We start from the raw sequence: 21913 nt of genomic DNA, 5'->3' as shown, positions 1-21913 counted from the left end.
GGCTGCCTTCTGCGGGGAGGCCGAGCCAGGAGGGGCCGCGGGCCGGGCACCGAATGCAGCAGAGGGGGAAGGCGAGGGGGGAGCCGGGGGGCCGCTGCGGGGAGCCCAGGCCGACGGCAGCGCCCCAGGGGCACCGTCCGGCCCCGACCTGCAGCGCGGCGCTACCCACCGCGTGTCGCAACGCCCCGAGCGGCACCCGGCACGTTTCCTTCGGAAGCAGAGAGCCATCGAGAGAGCAAGGGAAGAAACAACAAAAATGAAAAAAAAAACACCACCACCAACAAAAAAATATCCAGCCACCAAAGCGAGCGGCAACCGCAAGATGCCTCCCCGCTCAAGGCTGGCGGGGGGTTTCCGCCGTCCCACGGAGCCTCGCCAGCCCCCGGCGCCCTCGGTCCAAGCCCGCGGCGCCCCCAGCACCCGCTTCATCCCGCTGCGGCGCGTGGGGGCAGAGGGGCTGGGGGGGGACCGGGGACCCCCCTCCGCCAGCGCCGGGAGCGGAGCCACCCCGACGGCCGCGGCTGCAAGGGGGACAACAAGGAAAAGCAAAACCCCTTGGAGCACCGCGGGTGCAGATTTCGGCGTTTGCCCGTTTCTCTGGGTTTTGTGTTTTTTGGGTTTTTTTTGTTTTTTTTTCCAGCAGGGCCCACGGCGCCAAACGCCGCACCCCACGCGCCCCACGCGCCCCCCCCCCGCGGCGATCGCCCGGGGGCGCCACGGCCCATTCGGGGTGCCAAAGCGGCCCCGCGGGGGCGGGGGGGGGGCGCAGCGGGAGGAGCCGTCCGCCTGGTGGGAATCAAGAAAAATTAAGAAAGGAAAAATGCAAAAAAAGAAAGAAAAAAAAAAAAAGAAAGCCCCCCGCGGCGGGGGGGGGGGGGTCTCGCAGCGGCGCCTCGGCAGCCGGAGAAGGGTTAAAGGCGGCGGGAAGGAAAGGTGAAGGCCGCGAGGCGGCAGGAAGGGGGGAGGAGGAGAGAGGGAGGAGGGAGGCCGGGGAGAGGGAGCGAGGCCGTGTGCGAGCGCCGAGAACAGAACATCCTGTACCCTCGCGGTACAAACAGCCCGGCCGGGGGGGGCCGGGGGGGCGGCGGCCGTCGGGGAGCCCCGGGCGAGGGCGCGCTCGGCCTGGCCGCGCTGCCCCGGGGCTGCTCCTGCACCCATGGGTGCTGCCGGCTGCACGCGGAGGGGGGGGGGAATCCTGCTGGGGGGGGGAGTTGTTGCAAGGTGGGTGAGGGGAGCGGGGGGGGGGGGGGCACGCAGCGGCTCTTCGGCCTCCCTCCTCCTCGCCAGCGCTTTTGCTCCCCAGGTGCTCCCGGTGCCCGGCGGGGGGCTGCATGGCCCCGGGGGGGCCGGTGCACGCCGCCAGCCCCGGTGCCCCCCGGCCACGCGCCCCTTCCCGTGCTGGCGAAGCCGCCGCGCGTGAGTCAGGCGCCTGCTCTTGGCTTCCAGGGCGACGTTTCCCGGCAGGGAGCTGCCGGGGGAAAATTGCCGCTTCCCCGCTAAAACACGCAGGTCCGGGCTGGGGAAGGCGGGCGCGTGCCGGACCCCCCCCCCCAGCCCCCAAAACCCCGCGTTCCCGCGCCCCTCCTGGGAGACCTCCCCGAACCCCCCGGCCTAAAAAACAAGGCGGGGGGGTGCAGAAGCTGGGGAGCCTGGGGGGTCCCCTGCCGGCTGGGGAAGGGGGGGGGGCTGCCCCGGGGCTGGGGGGGGTCCCTGCAGCCGGGGGTCCCCGCGGCGGCGGCCACGGTGCGGCCGGGAGCCGGGGCGGCGGGCAGCATCCTTCCCCGGAGCGGCCGGGGGTGCAGGGCCGGCGCCCCCAGTATCCCCAGTAAGCGCCCCGGCGGCCCCCCCGCCGAGCGGCTGGTGCTTGCCAGCAGCGTGTAATAGATGCGTTTAACAGCTGAGCCGGGGGGGGGGGACAGGGGGGCCCCGGCGGGGTGCGCGTCCCCCCCCCAGCCCTGAGGTCACAAGGGGCCGTTCCGGAGGGCGATGGCGGCGTGCTGGGAGAAGTGGACGGGCAGATACGTGCTGAGCGTGGCGACGGGGGCCGGCGCCGTCTACCTGCTCTACAAAACCCTCCAAGCGGGGCTGAGCAGCCCGCCGGGCGGCGCGGAGCCCCTCAGCGTCGCCCGTGAGTCGGCGCCCGCCTCCGTTTGTCGTCCCCCCCACCCCGGGCACCGGCCGGCGCTGAGACCCCCCCCCTCGCCCGCAGGGCTGGCCGCCGAGCGCGACGGGCCGGGCGCGAGGGACTCGCGGGAGCTGCGCAAGCTGCTCTCGGCCCTGGGCCAGCGGCAGGACGACTACTCCAAGAGCATGGTCCTGCACAGCATCACCCGCTGCGTCTACCTGCTGGAGGCGGAGGTGAGGGGCCGCAGGCGGGCCGGGGCGGCCGGACGAGCCCGGCGCCCTCCTCGCCGGTCCCCATCCCCGTCGGCCTCCCCCCCTTCCTGCAGGCCGCCGCCTGCACCCACGAGGACATCCGCCTGGTGGCCTCCTGCCTGGACGACAAGGCCAAGGAGATCAAGATCCAGGCGTTGAACGCCCTCAAGGCTTTCTCCAGCATCCGCAAGTTCAAAATTAAAATCCAGGTGAGTTTTTGCGCAGGGCCGGGCTTAGCGGGCAGCCCGGCGGCGGCTCGGGGCGCGTCTGCCCCGGGCGGCCGAGCGGGGACCCGCGTCGTGGCCGCGCAGGAGTACATCCCCAAGATCCTGGAGCTGGTCACCTCCACGTGGGACTCGGAGATGCACGTGGCGGGGCTGCGGCTGCTCGGCGGGCTGCCCCTGCCCGATCACACCCACCCGCTGCTGCGCCGCGCCGCCCCGGCCCTCCTCGACTTCTTGCAGACCGACAGCACCTTGGCCCAGGTAGCACTGCGGCGGCGGCGGCGGCGCGGCGGCCCAGCCCCGGGTGGCCGCAGGGTGCTGCCGCCCCCCCCCCCCTCCCCGGTGGGGTCGGCGGCCGGGGGGGGAGGTCGCATCGCAGCCCACCTGCCCTGGGTGTTTCCGCAGGTGCAAGTGCTGAAGCTGCTCATCAAGATGGCCCAGGAAGAAGATCTCCTGTACGACATCCTCAACTGCCAGGTATGGGGGGCAGCGGGAGCCTCGTCCGGCCCCCGCCTCTCCCCCCCCGCCGCCCCGCGCCTTGCGGCCGAGCGGCTCCGCTCGGCTCCCGAAAAGCTGCCGGGGGAGGAGAGGGGGGGTGCGAGGGGATGCGATGCTCCAGCCCCGGCTCAGTGTCCTGCTCTCGCCGCCCCCCCCCCACCCCAGGCGGCTCGGCCGGGGCAGAGTTAAGGGGATTCGCAGCGTCGCCTCTCTCGCCCCGTGGCCCAGGTGCAGCCCGACTTCCTGAGCCTGCTGCACGCCTCGCAGCCGGGCAGCCTGCTCCGCGAGATGCTGGTGTTCGTGGAGGTGCTCAACGAGGGCTGCCTGAGCCCCGCGTACCAGGCCGCCCACCACGAGTACAACGAGCAGTCGCTGCACGAGGCCCTCTTCGGCGAGGGCTCCCGCCTGGCCGACCGCCTCCTGGCCGTCTTCGTGCACCCGGAGGAGGAGGTGCAGCTGCAGGCCTGCAAGGTCATCCTGAGCCTGCAGCTCGGCAAGGAGGACGCGACCGCCACCACCCTGAGCAGCCACAGCTTCGACACCACCTTCGACACCTCCCTGCACAGCTCCTTCTTCAACACCGGCGAGAGCATTTGCTAGGGCGCCTGGCCGGCCGGGCGCAAGGGCTAATAAAGGGGCAGGGGGCTGCGGCCGGCCGGGCCCTGCGCCCCCTTGGCTAAGCGCCGCCCCGGGCGGCGAGCAAACACACCGGCTGGCGCCTCGGCAGAAGATGCTTTTTACTGGCCCCGCCGGCGCAGAGGGGGAAAGGGCGGTTTTCGGGGCGGGCTGCAGCCGGCGAAGGGGCTGCCGTCACCGCTACTTGTCCGGGCTCTGGGGGTCCCGGCAGACGCCGAAGTTGGTGTTGGTGATGGAGCCCCCGATGGTCTTGTCGACTTCGCAGGTCAGGCCGCTCTCGCAGGGACACTTGTAGTAAACGCCGTAGATGGTCTGCGGGAGAGGAGGGCAGGGCAGAGGCGGCAGGGCCGGGGGCCGCGGCCCCCCCGGGCCCCCCCGAGGCTCGGGGACGTCTGGGCCGGCTGCCGCCGTCCCCGGGGCGGCGAAAGGCCGCGTACCTTGGGCGAGCACTCCTGCGCCTCGGCCGCCTTGGGCGCGCAGCGGGCCAGGCTGAGGCCGTCGCTCCGGTGGCAGCAGTGGCTCCGGCACTGGGCGCTCTGCAGGCACAGCTCCCCCGTCTCCTGCGAGGCGGCCGGGGCGGCGCGAGCGGACGTTATGCCGGGGGGAAGCGGGCAGCATCGCCGGCTGCGCGCGCGCCCCAGGGGACTAACCCGGCCCCGGGGGAACCCCAGACCCCTGCCCCCCCCCCGCCGCCCTGTTTAACCCTTGCAAGTCGGCCGGCCCGTTTTGGTGTCTGGCGGCACCTCCGGCTTTCGGCTCGGGCGGCGGCGCCGGCACCTCTGGGCCTCGTCCAGGCCAACGCCGCGGCGCTGGCTTACGGCGGCTGGAAGCGGGCTGCGGCCTCCGAGGGGAGCGCCGGGGGCCGGCCGCGAGCCTCCGGTCTCCTTCGCTCGGCACCTTCTCTGCTGCCTGCAGCGGCTTTCGCTGCCTCGGCGGTCGCCCGCCGCGCCGGAAAACCGAGCACGTCCGTCCCCGCCGCCGCGTGCCTCGGTTTCCCCACCTGCAAAGGAGCCGGGGCGGGAGGCGGCCCCGACCGCGGGCGAGGGGGCGGCCGCGCTCACCAGGTTGAAGACGAGGCCGCGGGGGTGCGGCGAGGCCGAGGCCCCGGCCGCGAGCAGCAGGGCGAGGAGCAGCGCGCTGGCCATGGCGGCACGCCGCCCCCGCCGCCCGGCCCACCGCCTTTATCTCGGCACCGGCCATCAGCTGACCCGGCCGCTCCTATCGCGCCCGACCCCGTGGCACCGGCACCGCGCTGCCCTCCCCGGGGTGGGAAGGCCAAAAAAGCGCCACGTTCGGTTTGGGGGAAAAAACAACAAAAAAATCCCAACTCAGGGGCGCCGTAGCGGGGCGGCGGGTTAGGCTCGAGGCTGGTTCTCGCACAGCCGTCGCCAGCGCGGTCCCCTCCGAGGCGCCTTCGCCGCTCCAGCCGGCGCCGGTGCCGAGGGGGCGGCGGGGGCGGCCGATAAAGCGGCTGTGGGAACGGCGCAGCTTGGGACGGCGGCGCTGGCCGTGGCCGCCCGGGCGGCCCTGGGCCCGGCTGCAGCTGCGGCGGCCCGGGGCGGGCGGCGGTGGTCCAGCCCGTCCCGGTGCCAGGGTGCGAAAAGCGCGTCCTGGGGGACGAGCCGGGGCGCATCCTCGGGGCGCAGCGCCTGGCCAGGCGCGTCCCGCGGGCACGGCCTGGGGGGGGGACGCGCGGCCCGGCCAAGGGCACGGGCTGCATCCTGGGGGGGACCCCGGGGTGCGCAGCCCATGCCCGGGCACAGCGACGGGGGCACCAGGTGCCCCGGGGCGCGTCCTGGGGGCGGTGGGAGGGGGGCGGCATGGCTCATCCCAGGAGCCGCCCCGGGCTGCAGCGCACATGCCAGCGCCCGTCCCGAGAGGGCACGGCCCCTCCCGGGATGGGGAGGGGGCGCCCTGTGCACCCCGGGGCGACGCCAGGGGCGCATCCGAGGGCGGGGGCGGGGGCGCACCCCGGGGCAGAGGTGGCCGGCGCATCCCTGGGCGGGGGCTCCCAGTGCACCCCGGGGGCGGGGGCGCACCCCGAGGCAGAGGCACCCGGTGCATCCCGGGGGGGGGGCTCCCGGTGCATCCCTGGGGGGGGGGCGCATCCCGGGGCGGGGGCTCCCGGTGCATCCCGGGGGGGGGGCGCATCCCGGGGCGGGGGCTCCCGGTGCATCCCGGGGAGGGGGGGCGCATCCCGGGGCGGAGGCTCCCGGTGCATCCCGGGGGGGGGGGCCCATCCCGGGGCGGAGGCTCCCGGTGCATCCCGGGGGGGGGGCGCATCCCGGGGCGGAGGCTCCCGGTGCATCCCGGGGGGGGGGGCCCATCCCGGGGCGGAGGCTCCCAGTGCATCCCGGGGAGGGGGGCGCATCCCGGGGGGGGGCGCATCCCGGGGCGGGGGCTCCCGGTGCATCCCGGGGAGGGGGGCGCATCCCGGGGGGGGCGCATCCCGGGGCGGGGGCTCCCGGTGCATCCCGGGGAGGGGGGCGCATCCCGGGGGGGGGCGCATCCCGGGGCGGAGGCTCCCGGTGCATCCCGGGGGGGGGCGCATCCCGGGGCGGAGGCTCCCGGTGCATCCCGGGGGGGGGGCTCCCGGTGCATCCCGGGGGGGGGGGGCGCATCCCGGGGCGGAGGCTCCCGGTGCATCCCGGGGCGCAGCCGGGGGCGGGCGGCGCTCGGCGCATCGCGCAGCGCTGCCGGCCGCACCGCTCGCCGCCGCCGCCGGGGCCGGGGCCGGGGCCGGGGCCGGGGCCGGGGCCGGGGCCGCCCGCAGCCGCCTCGGGGCCGGCGGGGGCGCGGGGGGGGCCGGGCGCGGAGCCGCCGCAGCCCCGGGGAGGGGGGGGCCATGCCCAAGCTGCTGCCGGCGCAGGAGGCCGCGCGGATTTATCACACCAACTACGTGAGGAACGCGCGGGCCATGGGGGTGCTCTGGGCCCTCTTCACCCTCTGCTTCTCCATCCTCATGGTGGTGACCTTCATCCAGCCCTACTGGATCGGCGACAGCATCGACACGCCGCAGGCCGGCTACTTCGGCCTCTTCTCCTACTGCATCGGCAACGCGCTCACCGGCGAGCTGATCTGCAAGGGCAGCCCGCTCGACTTCGGCACCATCCCCTCCAGTGCCTTCAAAACCGCCATGTTCTTCGTGGGCATCTCCACCCTCCTCATCGTCGGCTCCATCCTCTGCTTCAGCCTCTTCTTCTTCTGCAACGCCGCCACCGTCTACAAAGTCTGTGCCTGGATGCAGCTGGCGGCAGGTGAGCCGGGCCGGGGGTGGGGGGGGGGGGCGAGGAGATGCTTTAGGCCGAGGGAGCGAGCCCCCGCGGGCTGGAAGCATCCCGCCTCTGCCGTGGCAGCACCCGTCGGCCTCGGCGGAGGGGACAGAAGGCCCCTGGGGTGGGGGAAGACACCCAAACGCTCCCTCTGCGCCTGGGGCGTTTCTGAGTTCAGGGGCAGAGCTGGAAGGTGCTCTGCCCTCCGTCCCTCTGCCCCAGCTCCGCCATGGAGGAGCCGTGCCAGAAAAGGGACGGTCACTGGGGCTTCTCGACCCATTTGGTCTCTCTTAGCGGTAGGCTGAGACTGCCCAGACTCATTGCACGTGAGCTACCCTCCCCTCTGTGCATTGCTACTGCTGCACGTGGGCAGGAACGGCCCGAGTCGGGGGAACGGCCAGACCACCCCTTTGCACGGCCGCTCCCGGAAATCCCGCTCCCTGGGCGCCCAGCGTGGCTCCTGGCGCTGTAAGGGATGCCGCAGTAAATAGGCGGCGGGAATGAAACGGGAAGGTGGAAGTTGCTGGGTTATTCCAGGCCGCATCACCCAGGGCCTCCGGCACCCTGCGAAGCGAGCGGCTCCCGGGGCTCCGGGCCGGGTCCGCGCCGACGGCGGTGGCAGGGACGCCGGGATCGCGTTCTTCAGCCGTCCCGGCACCTACCCGGGAGCAGACACCCGAGACAGCCAGGTAACTTGGCTCCTGCCGGCCCAGCCCCGGCGAGAGCCGCCGAAACCCAACCCGGCCCTTGGCCGCTGCCTGAATCATTCATGCGGCAGCTCGGGTTCCCGAGCGCCCGGCGGTGGGACCCCGCGCCGCGGAGCGGGAGCCGTCCCCGGGTGCCCCCGCGCCGCTGCCAGGCCGTCAGCCTTGGGGGATTGCTCCAGTTCCCGGCTAAAGAAACGAGCTCAAGGGAAGATTTAGATAAGAGGCTTGGGAGCAGCTCAGCCTCGCGGGGAGCCCCGCGGGGAAGCGGCTCCGGCGTGTGACGTCCGCCGGGCGAAGGGGATCGCAGAGCCCCGCAGTCCTGGTGGGTGTTGCATGGCCGAGGAGCCGCATCCTGCACGGAGGTAAACGAGGAAAATTGTTGCAAGGGTCTCAACCGTGCAAACCTCCCGGGTTAGTTTTCCTCAGAGAGCTACTTAGCCCGGTCGCGCCGGTGGGGGCCGATGTCCCGGGTCGGGCCGGGTCGCACGTGCGAGCCGTGCCAGCCAAAAGAGGACTCCATCTGAAAAGAGGATCAGAGCAATGAGCAGACTTGCCCGGAGCCACACAAAGCAACATCGCTACTCCTGTCCACTGTGAATCACACCTCGGCATCGCTGCCTTTCAACCCCGCGATTGCATCTTGCTGCTAACGCTCTGCCGCCGCGGCCAAGCGCAGCGCGCCAAGGGCCTTCTGCACGGCCGCAAGAAGGGCCGTGCAAACTCCGCGTCTGCAGGCGCGAGCAGCTCCGCGGCCGGGCGCCAAGGCCACGCGCGCGGCCGCACCACCTGCCCGGGCAGCCGAGGACTCGCGGCTCGGCCTGGAACCGCTGCAGCTGAACAAGCAGACTTAATCGGCGTGCAAATCTGCTGACAGCTCGAGCCCGGCAAGCTAATCCCAACACCGGTTACGCGTGGGGCGACGGCAGGTTCCTCCACCTTGCGCCAACTCTGGGTCAAATGCATTTTTAATTCCTTTGGAGGAAACAGGGCTTTGGAGCAACACGGGCGCTCAGGGGGTAGAGGTGTTGCCAAGGCCACGAAGTCGAGGGGAGATGGTGGCACCGCGGCGTCTCCTCGCCTCCCGCAGCACCCTGCATGGCGGAGGGCCCGTGCCCGATGGGCGATCGCTGGTCGGGGGGCATCCGAGCCTAGTCAACCCCTTCGCGCTGTTTTAGCTGTTCCGAAAAGGATGTTCTTTGGAAATACCTCTATAAAGCCTGCTTCTAAGGCTTATTCTCCTCCCTGGGAAAATAAGCTGTGCTTGCAGACGGGGTGAGGATCAGCCCGGAGTTGAGCCTTGGCCCAGGGCGCTGCGGGCAGAGCCGTCGCCCCCCTGGCTTCGCGGAGCCTGGCCGGCACCGGCAGCAGGGGCGGCGCTGCCCCCGGCCCCCGGCCCGACGGGAGCCTCGTGCACCCCGAGCTGGGTCCCACCGCGCTGCCCTGCTGAACCCCTCCGCTTTCGGCACGGGAAGCGGGCAGGACGCCCGTGCCACTGAAACGCTCCGATTTCAGCTGCAAAGTGCAAAGCAGTGATTACTGCAAAGCGGCCTGGGTGGGCAGGAGCGGCAGCTCCTGACGACAGCTGCCGGAGCAGGAGCCATCGGCAAAATAGTCCAATAACCGGATTTAGCCCTCCTCTTGGTGCGGCAAGCAGATGCTGCAGAAACAAGCTTGCAGCGGGCTGGGAGAGCCGCAGAGCCGGGCGCAGCCCCGTTTTGGCGGCACGCAAAGCCTGGCGGAGCGGCAGGGCTCGGCGGGGGCGCAAAGGCGGCAGCACCCACCCGTGCTCTCGTGCCCGGGAGCCTCCGAAACCTCGCGCATACCGTTTGCTCGGCCGGCCCCTTGCGACCGCGGTAACATCTCCCTCCGCTCGCAGCCACCGGCCTCATGATCGGCTGCCTGATCTACCCCGACGGCTGGGACTCGGCCGAGGTGAAGCGCATGTGCGGGGACAAGACGGACAAGTACACGCTGGGGGCCTGCACCGTGCGCTGGGCGTACATCCTCTGCATCATCGGCATCCTCGACGCCCTCATCCTCTCCTTCCTGGCGTTCGTTCTAGGGAACCGGCAGGACAACCTCCTCCCATCTGATTTTAAAGTGGAAAATAAAGGTAAACGGGGCTAGGGTGGAAGACAGATCCCCTAGGAAGACTGCGTATCGGCTCCAAGATCGTTAACTGGCGATCATCCTAGGCGTTGCGCAGCGAGAGCCTACGGCAGTGGCTGAGGATGCAGCAGTCCCCATTCGAACAGATATTCAACGTTTTGATACGTTAAAAACAACTAAATGTTAAAATACTTTATCGATAAAGTTTTTTCCCCCCTACTGCATGAGCAAAAAGAGATTGCTGCACTTAGTGAATGTGTATATATATATATGTATGCATGCTGGGGATTTTCCTCCTGTTTCAAAATGCCTTTTTTAAATTTCCCCTCTCCGCTTGGGAACAAGCCTGGAGAACGCTCCTGCACCTTCCCGATTACATTCCCACAGCCCACTAATAAAATAATTATCTTTTGTTTTACAGAAGAAGGCGCCGAATGATAGCGCTGAGCACCCCGGTAAGTGACGGCCGCAGAACTGGTTTCAGCAGCTCTGCCGGGCACGCGTGGCGCCAGCGTTGCGTGCAGAGGCTGCCCGAGGGACTGACAGCCGCCCGCTGGTTCTGGTGCCATGTTCGCGTTGGGTTTATTTGTAGTGAGACGGGACACCTTTGCTTTTGCCTCCCGCCAAGTGACAACAAAAAGCTGAAAAGCTGAAGTCATGCCCCATTTGAGGCTGGGCCACCTATTCTTTCTGCTCCCAGGGACACCTAGAGCTCTTCTTCAGTCAGCTCCAGGGAACTTAACCCTTTTCTTTAAAATGACTTTTGCAGGAGCTTTGAACTTACCAACTTCTGCGGATTTTCTGCCGCTGTTCTCCTCACCTGAGGGGCCGCTCCGCTCCCAGCTCCCAGTTTACCTGATGGGAAAAGCCCAGCTGAACTGGACGCAGGATGTGGAGTCCATCAGCAATCCTGGGGAAAAGGGGAGGGAAGGGGGTATAATTTACTTCTTCTCGGGGTTTGTACACCTTCTTTCAAGAAAATCATTTCTGAATCAAAAAACAACCAACCAACCAGTGTTTTCAATTCCATGCCAGTCTCCTTGGGGCTGGGGAAATCCTGTACCACGTTCCCGGGTGTCCCTGTGCACATGTTTGAGGGAAAAAAAGGAAAAACCACACCTGAATCAGCTTCTGTCATGTCACCTTTCAAAACTCCACATGAGCGGAGAAAAGGCTACTTAACTAGCAGAAATTAGCAACCCCCTGTGTTGTCTTAAAAGCAAAGTACTACTACAATTCAGTTTAATTCTCACTCTAGGCAACAGTAAAAGAAACGTCACCCCCTAAGGAGGGTGCTTTTCTGGCAAAAATCTGCTGGGCTCCAGCACACCGGGTAACAGCGCTTTCCAACCGCTGCAGATGGTGCCAGTCGGCACCGACTCCCTGCACAGGGGAACCTGCTGCTAATCCCGTTCAGCCACCATTGCGTGCCACAGCCGCCAGGCACCTGCTGCAGCCTCCAGCACAGCCCCTGTCTGCACCGCCCAAGGCCGCACGGCAGCTCTTCCAGCTCTGGGACGGGACCCTCACCTGGTCAGAGCCCCAAATCAACCTGTATTATCGTTTTCATTTCTACCCCAGTATAGTTGCATTAGCTCTTTTTGCAGGCAATTCGAGTCAGTTCTAACAAGAGTCTTCTGATTTCATGCTTCCCTCTGACAAAGGGCTTGGGAAGGTTTTAAGACTTCTTGCCAGGGAAGACAGCGGAAATGAGTTGGGACAGGGGAAACATTTTAGAACGGTAAATTCCAGCAGAGTTGTCCCGCTCTTTACTACTTTTCCCCATTAAAAATGGGTCACGATACCAGTAACAGACCCCTTGCCTATGCCACCTCACTGTCTCTCATCCTAGAAAAACAAAATGAAGTGCTGACTAGCAGACACGGAAAATCCGACCGACTGCACAGCAGCTCTGAAAGCTCAGGTTTGCAGAGGGAACATATGAGGAACGGGGCTCAGGTATTAAATAATCCATTTATTGTATTGCTTTTACAAAGAAAAAAAAGAAGACAAAGCACCCAAGTAGAAAGAATAAAAATGTATTTTCCTTCAGGTTTTAGACTGACACAGCAAGTACAAATCCTTTAGTGTGAGCACTTTACGGCAATCAGGAAATTTAACAAACCCCAAGTGAACAAGCACAAGGTACAAGACTGAATCCTGACAGGCGATCCTGCGGGTCTCCAACTCCCAAGCTGGCTCTAGCCTTGGCCATCTCAGTAAAAAAAGTGTCCTCCTCCAGTCAAGGTGGCAGAGGGCAGGGAAGGACCGGAAGAAGCTCTCAGCATCGAAGTGCGCAGACCCCTCCTAGAAACAATTCTCTATCGGGCCAGTCTGAAGTACACAGGACCGAGTTAGCTTTCAAGACGACAACAGAAGTTGCTTGCCCTGCCAATATATCTTCACAGTATTTAGACAGTAGGTATGCTAGAATCCAGTTCTGTCTGCAGTCCCTTTGTAAGGGATACGGAAGTGACGCTGAACTGGGAAAACTCCAGATGAAGGGGAGGGGAGGGAGTCAAAGCTGCAGTTTGAAACTCTTTCGGTACGTTTCCGTCCTTTAATTTTAGATGACACGCATAGAGAACCTGACCTATCCCTAAAAGAGCATGCGGCACGAATTGCATTAATAAGCCGAATCAGACACTGGACTGCAGAAATGCTTTTCAAGTGGATTAAATGACACCAAGTTTTATGAATGAACAATTCTCATGAACCAGGACTTCAAACACAAGTAGAGAAGTGACTCGTAACAGTCATCTTGGCCGCTTTGGCAACACATCGCCTCAGAGAGCATCTGCTTGGCCTCCGGTATGTTCCTGCAGTGCTTCTATCCTTTGAGAACTACCATGAATCCAAAGGCCCATTTGGTCCAGGGTGAGGAAGCGCCTCTGAAGTCTCAACACTGCCAAATCTGGCTTTAAGAGTAGGATGCACTGAATCTGTAATAAGGATGGACAAGTCTAGAAGAAACCATCATAGAACTAGCAAATGCCACAATGATTTAACTTTTAATTAAAATCAACCCATTTACTTATTACATCCAACCCCTTTCTGAGGGGTTTATACAGTAAATTGACAGAACATTTTGTTTAGGGTCACTCTAGGAACAGCTTCTAGTCTGGTATCTACATGGAAAAGTCGATCAGTTTTCTCCTACCTATGTTAGCTCTCTTTGTGTTAACGCCCCAGAAAGTGAAAGGCAATCCCATTCAGGGAAGTTATTTCTGAAGGCCAGCACCTGAAGCAAGTTAACGCAAAAGAAACCTTTACATGGGGCTTTCAAGTGTTGAGTTTCCAAGTCAAGGGCTATAGCGTGGCTGTGATTCAGATGCTGCCACCCTTCATTTGGGAAAAAGTGAATGGTCAAAAATTAAGAGCCGGAGTACACTGCATCAGTGAAAGCCAGTCTCTCACTGATGCAGCAACTGCCTCAAGCAAGGCAAAAAAGTGCCAGTAAGGGATTTAAAAAAAAAAAAAAGAAAGAAAAAAGACCTTACAGCTCACTAAAACATTGGAAGAGTTGCCTGCAACAAGGCTACCTCTCTGCAGCCAAAGGGTGCACCCATCTGTATGCTGAAGATTGTGCGTTTAGTCAGTTCCAGCTTTTGCTTATTTTCCTTGTCACCTTTTAGTCACAGGCTCAGGCATTTGAAAACACACAGTAAGTGTTGCTGAACTTAGAAACTATTCTGACTATCTGGGCACAGGGAGGGGGAAAAAGTAAAAGGGCAGGGGCACGCTGGGGGAAGAAATAAATGATACTAAAACCTAGACTTAAATAGCTCATTTCGAAAAGATTTAGGCAGCTAAAAAAAACTAAAGAAAAAATTACGTGGCTGGAAAGTAAAGAATACAGTAGACACCTAGAAAATGATGGAGGATTTCGAGGTCTTTGCTCTACATGGAATTAATACCACCTCGGTGCCCTCTGTTACTTCTCACCCCATTGCCAGCTACTGGATAAACAGCGGGACATTGACTCCTGAGTCGGTGCAATAAGGATGAGTTCAGATCTTCACGTCCCCCTCACGAACAAAGGACAGTTGAAATTTAGTTAAGGGAGCTATCTCAGCACAGATGAGCTCACATCTACCACACATGCTGCATAACGGTGAGGAGACTCAGGAAAAACTTCATATTCAATTAGTCTTTGGCAAAGCCCTATCAAGGCAAAACACAGATGATGCCCACTGGCTGAGGAGAGTCCCCATTGAGTCACACAAGCAAACTCAGCAGAACATGTTAGGTTTATCTAAAATCTTGGAAGCCTTGAAGGAAGAACTTCACACTGAAAATGAACAAGGGAAAAAAAATGGGTCTGGGAAGGGGCAGCTGGGTGTATGTATGCTATGCTGTAAACCAGAGTGTAGTGCTGTGGCATTGGGTTGAAGCCTCTATGAGCTAAGCCAGGGGTGCCTGAGACACTCCGCTGCTGTAGCTCGTTTCTCCGGGATCAGCTCCAACATAGGTAATAAGAAGTCTGTGAATGCAGCTGCCTCATCTTGGGACCACTCGTATTTTTCCACCAGAACTTCAAAAAGGCCCCAGGGCTTCAGTTTAGTGATGTGCTTCAGATCACCTGGAAACCAAGACAGACAGGTTAAGCGCAAATCATGGCAGCAGAGTGGCTGACCAAAACAGGCCAAGCAGCTAACATGACAGGCAGAGTTCAGAAACTACTCTGAACGTTTGAGCGCAGGGAAGGTAAAGGCAAAGAGTCATGGGGAACGCTGAAGGAAGAAGTGATACTAAAACCTAGGTTTAAATAGCTAATTTAAAAAGATTTAAGTAGCTAAAACTGAAGAAAAATTTGACTGGAAGGCAAAGAATATAGTAGACACCTAGAAAATGATGAAGGATTTCCAGTTCTTCACCCTACATGGAACTACCACCACCAGCCTGGGACAGTATAGTTTAGAAACAATTCAGATAATCTTTCCTATCTGCTTTTGCAGGCCGTTTTAGAAACGTAATCCTTCAAGGCTCCCTTCTCCCTCCTGCTATTTCAGATCCAACACCAGCATGTATTGTTTAGCTCTATCAACCATCAATTATACAAGCTGACATGACAGGTAGACACATAGGAATAGGTGCAGGAAGTGATACACTATTATGAAAAAAGGGGGTTGGGTTTTTTTAGTATTAAACTAGGTGAAAATTTTGTTCTTGAGACGTAATACATTTCTGGTGTACTTAGGGTTTTAAGATTAGCAACACAGCAAAACGCGGTCGATTTCCTGCTCAGGGCAGAAGGCCTCTGTGCTGAAAACCAGACTCTGGGTTTAGCAGCCTGAACGGAGAAGACAGCTGTCTGCTATGTACGGGGCCTCTTCTCTCAGACTAGGTTGAAGGGCCTGCAACAGCTAACGTCTTTATAATCCGAAGCAACGTGGCTCAGGATGCAAGGTACTGTTTAAGAGATTGTCACGCTAGAAATAGAATAAAGTTGTCTTCTGAAGACTTCAAAGGCAAGTAAACACCTCTAGCTGACAAAGCTCAGCTATCTGAAGCCATCTCAAGTCTGAGGAGCTGCCTACAGAACTGTTCTTCAACCTGCTGCATTTGATCTACACCGAGATGTCAAGCATGGGGACGTAGTATATTTTTAGCAGACGAGAACGCTTTACATTTAGCTGCAGCTTTGCTGAAAAAGCCTTTCATTAAACAGAGGGAAGATTTAAAGACGTGCCTTTGTTGAGATCTATTTTTAATTAGTATTTTTAGCAAGGCACTCTTGTGTATGAGGGGGTGGAGGGAAAGGTGACATTTGCTTTGTTTCCTTTTACCTTTTTTGGTGAAAAACTCCTTGGAATATTTTCCTGCCAAAATGAGCTTGCGAGGTATTTTCCCCAGAAGTTCTATGATCAATGCAATGTGATCTGTATATTTTCAAAAGAAAAGACAGCATGACACATCCCTATAAGACATCCCCCCTCCACACCCCAGTTTCCTTTTGTGATGGGAGGACAAAGATACTTAATCTCCTTTGCAAATTACTTTTGAGAGCCATGAGTAAGAAGAGCTATGCACAATATAGGTCAGCATCCCTTCCATCCCAGTGTGCTATTACGCTTCACCATAGTCTGAGAGGTATCACTATGAGCCTCACAAACATGGCTCAGACGCACTGGGAAAAACAGAACCTGAAATCAGGTTACAACAGACAAGGAAAAAGACAACACATGGTGGGGGCGGGAGGAAGGAAGAGGTAAAGGCCACTTGTAGGAACTCAATCGTCTGAGAAGCAAGACAGAAAGGACAGCGGTAAAAGGAATGGTAAACACCAAAATAAAAACATGAACCTTTACTGCATAGCATCTCACCGCAGACCCTTAAGCACACTTGTTCTCTAACATCACTAATTTAGGTGAACATCTTTTTGCAAATAACCTTTGCATTGCAGACTTGTAAGAGAAGGTTCTCATCCTGAAGAAGCCTCCGTTGTATCTCATGTCCCAAATTAAGAAGAAAGACTTAAACAAACGCACCTTCATCCCGTGAGTAATCTTCTCCAGAATGAGGCTCAAACAGATAGTCTCCTGTTGCTAATTCAAAGGCCTAAGTAAACAGAAAGAGTATGTTTTAACACTTTAATGCACGTGCATATTGCTAGAAGTACTGCAGGTTGATTCTGCACACCTCTGCGTGCCAGAAGCAAAGTGGTGAGAAGAGTAACTTGTAAAAACTCTAATACACAACTACCACCTGAACATGTTCAATTCCTTTGTCGCATTTAAAAACTTCAGAGTCAGAACTGTGATGAGTTCTGGATCACAGCTAAATGGAGAGTTCATTTTACACAATTGCAAACTTAAAATATTACGAAGGCTTTTCACATGCTTAGTCCCTTTTACCCCTCAACAGCCTTTTGCAAAACTCGATGCCATGTCCTAACTTTACAGGGTTTTTTTTTAAACTAAGATTCTTTCCCCTAAAAGCTTCAGATGTTAAAAAAGACATTTTTCAACACAGTTCATCTCAGACCATTCATTCCCAGATGTGAAAGCACGTTCTAAGTGAGAAAAATTTGACATTCCTTTCTCAACTTCCTGCTCCTACATTCCATGACACATTTTCCCTTTAAAATTTGTTATGTATTCACTTTCCCTCAAAACAGTACCTATGACCTTCTGTATTCTTAATTTCCTTTGTGGACTGCTGTTGCCAAAGTATGGAATTAAGCACTCAAGAGCCACCACTGCATAATTTTGACCACAAGCTCTGCAGAGACAACATGACCCTACTGCATTCCGTTTTTACCACGTTCATCAAAATCACAGCTTGTTTTCCGAGACAGTAAAAATGAGTTCATTCAATATTTTCCAAGCTTAAAATAGAAAACAAGTTTTAATTTGTAGAAAATACAGAAAGGGGACACCAGAGACACACATGGAGCAATTGACTAGACCGAGGGGGTTTTCTTTAATCACCATATTCTACATTTGCTAGCTATTATGGGGAACAGCTTCAGCCTCATCTCAGCATTATGCAGATATTATAAAGCGATTCCAAACAAGGCAGAGAATGCATGGGACTGAAGTGTAAAATTATACTGAAGACATCTATGAAACAGTGGTAGAGGCAGAGGATAGACTCTTTACAAGAAACACCTTCTTGTCTTCAGAATCGCGTATGTCTCTTGCTTTTCCATGAAGCATGACGTCAAAGTACAGCTACGCTCGAAATATGACACTGTTGTACAACAACGCCCTGACTTGCAAAGGGAAGGCTATGTGCGGCAGAAGATGGAAGAAACACTGACTTCAGTACAGAAACATGGTATTCATTCAGCAAGTCTAGAAGTCGGCTGAATACGTGTTGGTGTCTCTTGTTCCCCCTCCCCTCCTTCTTTTGGGCCAGACTCAGTTATTTATTCTGTAGTCTAGCACACCTGAGTTTCCCAGAATGCCCTGCAACAACACCTAAAAATCCTCCTCGGATTACACCACTCACCATACATGCTGTGCTCCAAATGTCAGCAGGGGTGTTATACCCCGATCCTATCAATACCTCCAAGGATCGGTATTGTCTCGTCTGGATGTCTTCAGTGAAGTGCTTGTGCTAAACAGAATAAATGGTTTATTAAATGGGCAGAGAGCTTTTAAAGGACAAGAATCAATAACCTGGAAGGCCAGAGCTGATCAAAGCTCATTCCCATTACGCTTCATCTGAATTTTACATCTCAAACAATACTTGTAGGAATATAAAGGAAATATTTAAATGCTCTACCTAAGACGCTTTTCCTTTTGCCTGATGAATTTTGCGTTTGCAATGGTCTAAGATCTCAAGCATTTTACCATTAATAAAAAAAAAGGAAGAATCTATTCTATTTGAAACGTCAAACATTTAAAAGCAGCGCAGCACAAACATCAAGAGAATAAAACAATGTATGAGTCTTTCATGTGCTTATGAATCCACTGAAACAGCTTGACGAGCTAATAAACTACAGAACTAGCATGTCACAGCAACTGTTTTCAACTGTCTCCTTCTCCAGGGGAGCTATGGATGCTGCAGAAGTTTCATGTATACAGATCGGGGGATATCACACAGGACACTGGCCACATAGAAACAACCTAGTCACCAAAGAGGCACCCAGAACACAGGCTGAACTGCTATGTTAGTAGCACATTTCTTTCTCTGTTCTCCTCCTCCTGCTCCTTTTTCTTAACCTAGTTTCAAATTATCCCTACTTTCACAAGCAGGTATAAAATAGATTCTATTTTACAGATTCTTTTCAGTCCTGGCCTACTGGGAATGAATTAGCAGGTTTAAGCATGCAACGTGAAAAGACGTTAAACTTACCACCCAGCAGGCGTTTCCTAGGTCAGCTATCTTCACTTTAAGCTTATCTGCATTCTTGGGCTCAAGGGGATTAAGAAGGAAATTCCCAGCAGTCGATTTTCCTAAAGGCAATGTGCACAACAGCAGATTACAACTACATGGGCAGCGTCACCATCTGTCATCCAAATCCTATAGCCCTCTCCCCAACTCAGGACGGATATTGCTTACTGGTCAGAACTTTCCCTTCCCTGAAACTAGCTGTAAAAAAATCAACATCCACCTGTGCACTGTGAGCAAAAGCACTACCAACATTAAGACTCTAAAAGGCTGGTAAACACAGAAAAGAATTAGAATATTCTGCATAACATAGCCAGCACAGAGACCTCCTTATTTGTGTTGCACAGCGGGAGAACAGGCAAACGTATGCAAGAGAGTGGTAGTTTTTCATTACTCTTAGCATAGCTCTAAAGAAAATGAGTTTGTCTACACCAGGATAGGCTTTTAAAATGAGGGCACTGCCAGAAGTAAAACAAGCCTCTCAACCCATAAGAAGTCTTCCTAAATCCTTGAAGGAGAGTCCAAGCATGATAGCATCTTCTCACCACAGCCATTCACCCATGGCAGCAACACAGACAATTATTAGAGATCTAAAGTATGTAATAGGAAAAAAACTCAATGGACGTGGTGGAGAACAAAAATGTAAGTCACTAAATTATATCCAGTTTTAGCTCTCAAGCAAGCTGAGAAACGGAGTTTTGAGAAGCAAAATATACATAGTAATCTAGTAGGGGCATCTGACTGAATAAGGTCCAAGTTACAGTAGCGTTAAGTTTCACTTGCTCCTCTTTCATGCATGAAACTCCTCAGCAGTATGCCACCAGGAAAACGCTACAGAAAACTTAAAAAAAAAAAAAAAAAAAAAAGAAGCACAAGTGTTAGTTTCTCCCTTCCTCTCAAAGGAGATACACTTGACCAGACCCTGACGCAAAAATGCAATAATGGACAGTTTTAAAATGTTACCAATTGATACAAGTTCTTAATAGTATTTATTTAATTTTTTTTTTTTTTTTTAACTGCAGTGCACTACCGTGTGCCACGTTCTCCTAAACCTACAAGCCTTGCAGTATTTTTTCCTGTAACAAATTATATATAAGCAGAACTATTCAACAGCTTTCCTTACACCATATAAGCTTTGTGTGTTGGTTTGTATTTCTGGGAAAACGTTTATTCATCTTGAGTGAGGAGTTACTTTTGCTCCATGATAAGAAAGAGCTATCAGAACAGACTTAATTGTACTTATCCCATATTCTAATAACTGGTGACAATTTGCGAATTTAAGTTTCTAAATATAATGAAAATCACATAAGCAATACCTGATCTAAAGAAGGGAACGTACCTATAACGAAAAAGAAACGTGTAAGTATTTTTAAATGGGGAGTGCTTATGCAATCTACAGTTAAAACTAAGGCACAAATCCTTATCAGTTGGAAACCACCAGCAGCAGAATGACTTGGAGTAGGACTGTCAGGTTAATTACCCCGGCAGGGGGGTAAAGGCTCAAAGGGGTGGTCCTAATCCCTCCAGCCTCTAAAGCGAAGGTTTCTATTAATACTCCAATGAAGCGTTACAGTACAACTCTCCCAGATCAAGGGTGAGGGAGGGGCCTTTCTTAGAGGGCTCCTCTTGTACCTTTATTCTCTGAGGGACCATTATTTTCATTCTCATCCTCTGAAGGTATCTCTGTCCGGATGCTTTCTTGCAAATGGCTAATCTCCTGCTCGCTGAATGATTGCTCTTCACTCGACGTGGGCTGACACACCATGGAATCTTCCGAAACTAAGGGCACGAATGAGTCCGACATTGCTCCTTGAGGCCTGGTCTCCGAGTCACCATTATGCTGATTGTAATTACAACTACGGAAGCCGTCCTCCTTCTGTGTGAGAGGGTGATCACCACAGTTGTTGGCATTATGAAGGTCATCCTCAAGTCGCACAGACCCTTGATTGCCAGAGTCTGAGAAGTCCGTCATTTGTATCACTCCATTGCAATTTATTTCTGGTACACATTTTTCCACGTTGCTTTCCATCAGAATAGACTGCTCCTGAACAACAGCTTCAGCTGGAAGAGAGGGAAAACGAGAAGATTCTCAAGATAGCAAAACGTCTTAATAAAATAATGGCTAAAGTTGTTCAGGGAGACCTCAGAAACAGACTGTTCTCAAAATGTAAGAGAACACAATCATTCATTAATTCAATTTGTAATAAAAATATTCCTAGCCTCTATAGATTGGTGCAATGTAAATACATATAAGGTTAAATGATAAGAGCAACCTGTACTAAAGAGGCTCAGCGCACTCTTCTCATGCCAGCCTGAGTGAAAGAACACTGCTGCTCTCGCAATACTTCAGGTCCATACCTGTCTTTTTGCTGACACCTTCATCCGGTGGAGTAACTTTTAAAAGCATTTCCAGAGGGCTCTGAGCTTCTTCCTCCTCTTCAGGCTGTGCTTGCCCAGGGCTCGCTTCCTTCTCCATCTCCTCTATCTCTTGCATTCGTTTCTCTAACAACTCAGCTTGCCGTTTCTGCTTCTTTTTCAACTTCTTTTTCTTATTCTTTGACATTTTGTCAGCCTACACAGAAGCAAGCAGAGAAGTACCTCAAACGTTTGCTTGTGTTTCGTGTTTCAATAAGTCTGGAGTGATTCAGCTTTTCATTTATTTTAGAGCCAAGGAAGCAGTCTGGAATGAGAACTCTGGAGACAGTTGTTCTCCCAAACACACAGCAGTCTTTTAGAGCTGTTGTCTGTCGCCGTATCAGGGCATCTTTGTCCTAACCTATCTACAGCACTCTTCAAACAAGGACTCCAGACAACACCACCAAAACACTGCCAGTGCTGGCGATATATTTGAGACAGAACTACTCACAACCCCAAGACAGCATTGAACCTGATAAGCACGCCCAAGGATAAACATGAACACATTGCACTTTTCCTTCTGATATGACTGATATGCTGGCTCTCTCTCAAAGCTGACTGCACTATTAAAGAATGGGGGAAGATAGTAAATAGATACATACTTACAGATGAAAGCTATTTCACTTACTGGTTTTGGCTGTGGTGCAGTGCTCACTGAAAGGGAAAGAAAAAGGAAATAAACATACTAACTTGCTTTCTATTAAAAAGTGCAACTGCGCTCCTATGTAAAGGTAAGCTTTTTCCAATGTGGTCTGGTAACAAGATTTTAAAGATATCAACAGATGTTTATTTTGAAGGCTTCATTTTCCTACAAAGGCATAGCAAGAATAAAAAA

The 21913-nt window shown here is 56.1% G+C and overlaps 4 protein-coding genes across 8 annotated transcripts in view; 2 read left to right on the top strand and 2 right to left on the bottom strand.

Annotated features, from left to right (window-relative positions):
* Positions 1–1256: 1256 nt before the first annotated feature.
* On the top strand, positions 1257–3826 carry ARMC12 (armadillo repeat containing 12). 2 transcript variants are annotated; one of them, XM_068917847.1, is made up of 6 exons: positions 1257–1509; positions 2210–2358; positions 2451–2585; positions 2688–2861; positions 3006–3077; positions 3327–3826. In XM_068917847.1, the coding sequence occupies exons 1-6, from the start codon at positions 1332–1334 to the stop codon at positions 3696–3698; spliced, it is 1080 nt and encodes a 359-aa protein (XP_068773948.1). In that variant the 5' UTR covers positions 1257–1331; the 3' UTR covers positions 3699–3826. The 2 variants fall into 2 exon arrangements, with proteins under 2 accessions (XP_068773948.1, XP_068773949.1); XM_068917848.1 differs by lacking the exon at positions 1257–1509 and adding an exon at positions 1898–2128.
* On the bottom strand, positions 3819–4947 carry CLPS (colipase). The gene is made up of 3 exons (XM_068917850.1): positions 4796–4947; positions 4172–4294; positions 3819–4046 (listed from the first exon to the last, which is right to left on the bottom strand). Exons 1-3 carry the CDS (start codon positions 4877–4879, stop codon positions 3915–3917), a joined length of 339 nt encoding a protein of 112 aa, XP_068773951.1. The 5' UTR covers positions 4880–4947; the 3' UTR covers positions 3819–3914.
* A 1600-nt stretch (positions 4948–6547) lies between these two features.
* On the top strand, positions 6548–10816 carry LHFPL5 (LHFPL tetraspan subfamily member 5). The gene is made up of 4 exons (XM_068917849.1): positions 6548–6991; positions 9590–9826; positions 10244–10277; positions 10592–10816. Exons 1-3 carry the CDS (start codon positions 6580–6582, stop codon positions 10258–10260), a joined length of 666 nt encoding a protein of 221 aa, XP_068773950.1. The 5' UTR covers positions 6548–6579; the 3' UTR covers positions 10261–10277; positions 10592–10816.
* Positions 10817–11777: 961 nt separating this feature from the next.
* The window catches only part of SRPK1 (SRSF protein kinase 1), a 28675-nt gene continuing 18539 nt past the window's right edge, over positions 11778–21913 (bottom strand). For all 4 annotated transcript variants that reach the window (XM_068917846.1, XM_068917843.1, XM_068917845.1 and 1 more), the window contains 8 exons: positions 21707–21732; positions 21022–21235; positions 20296–20724; positions 18628–18728; positions 17779–17886; positions 16314–16383; positions 15612–15704; positions 11778–14404 (listed from right to left, as the gene is read on the bottom strand). In XM_068917846.1, the coding sequence (XP_068773947.1) occupies positions 14220–14404; positions 15612–15704; positions 16314–16383; positions 17779–17886; positions 18628–18728; positions 20296–20724; positions 21022–21235; positions 21707–21732 (1226 nt within the window). In that variant the 3' untranslated portion in view covers positions 11778–14219. The remainder of the gene's footprint in view (positions 14405–15611; positions 15705–16313; positions 16384–17778; positions 17887–18627; positions 18729–20295; positions 20725–21021; positions 21236–21706; positions 21733–21913) is intronic.

The sequence above is a fragment of the Struthio camelus genome, chromosome 24 (assembly GCF_040807025.1).
Source record: "Struthio camelus isolate bStrCam1 chromosome 24, bStrCam1.hap1, whole genome shotgun sequence".
NCBI classification, from domain to species: Eukaryota; Metazoa; Chordata; class Aves; order Struthioniformes; family Struthionidae; genus Struthio; species Struthio camelus.
This window is presented reverse-complemented; position numbering and strand designations above follow the sequence as displayed.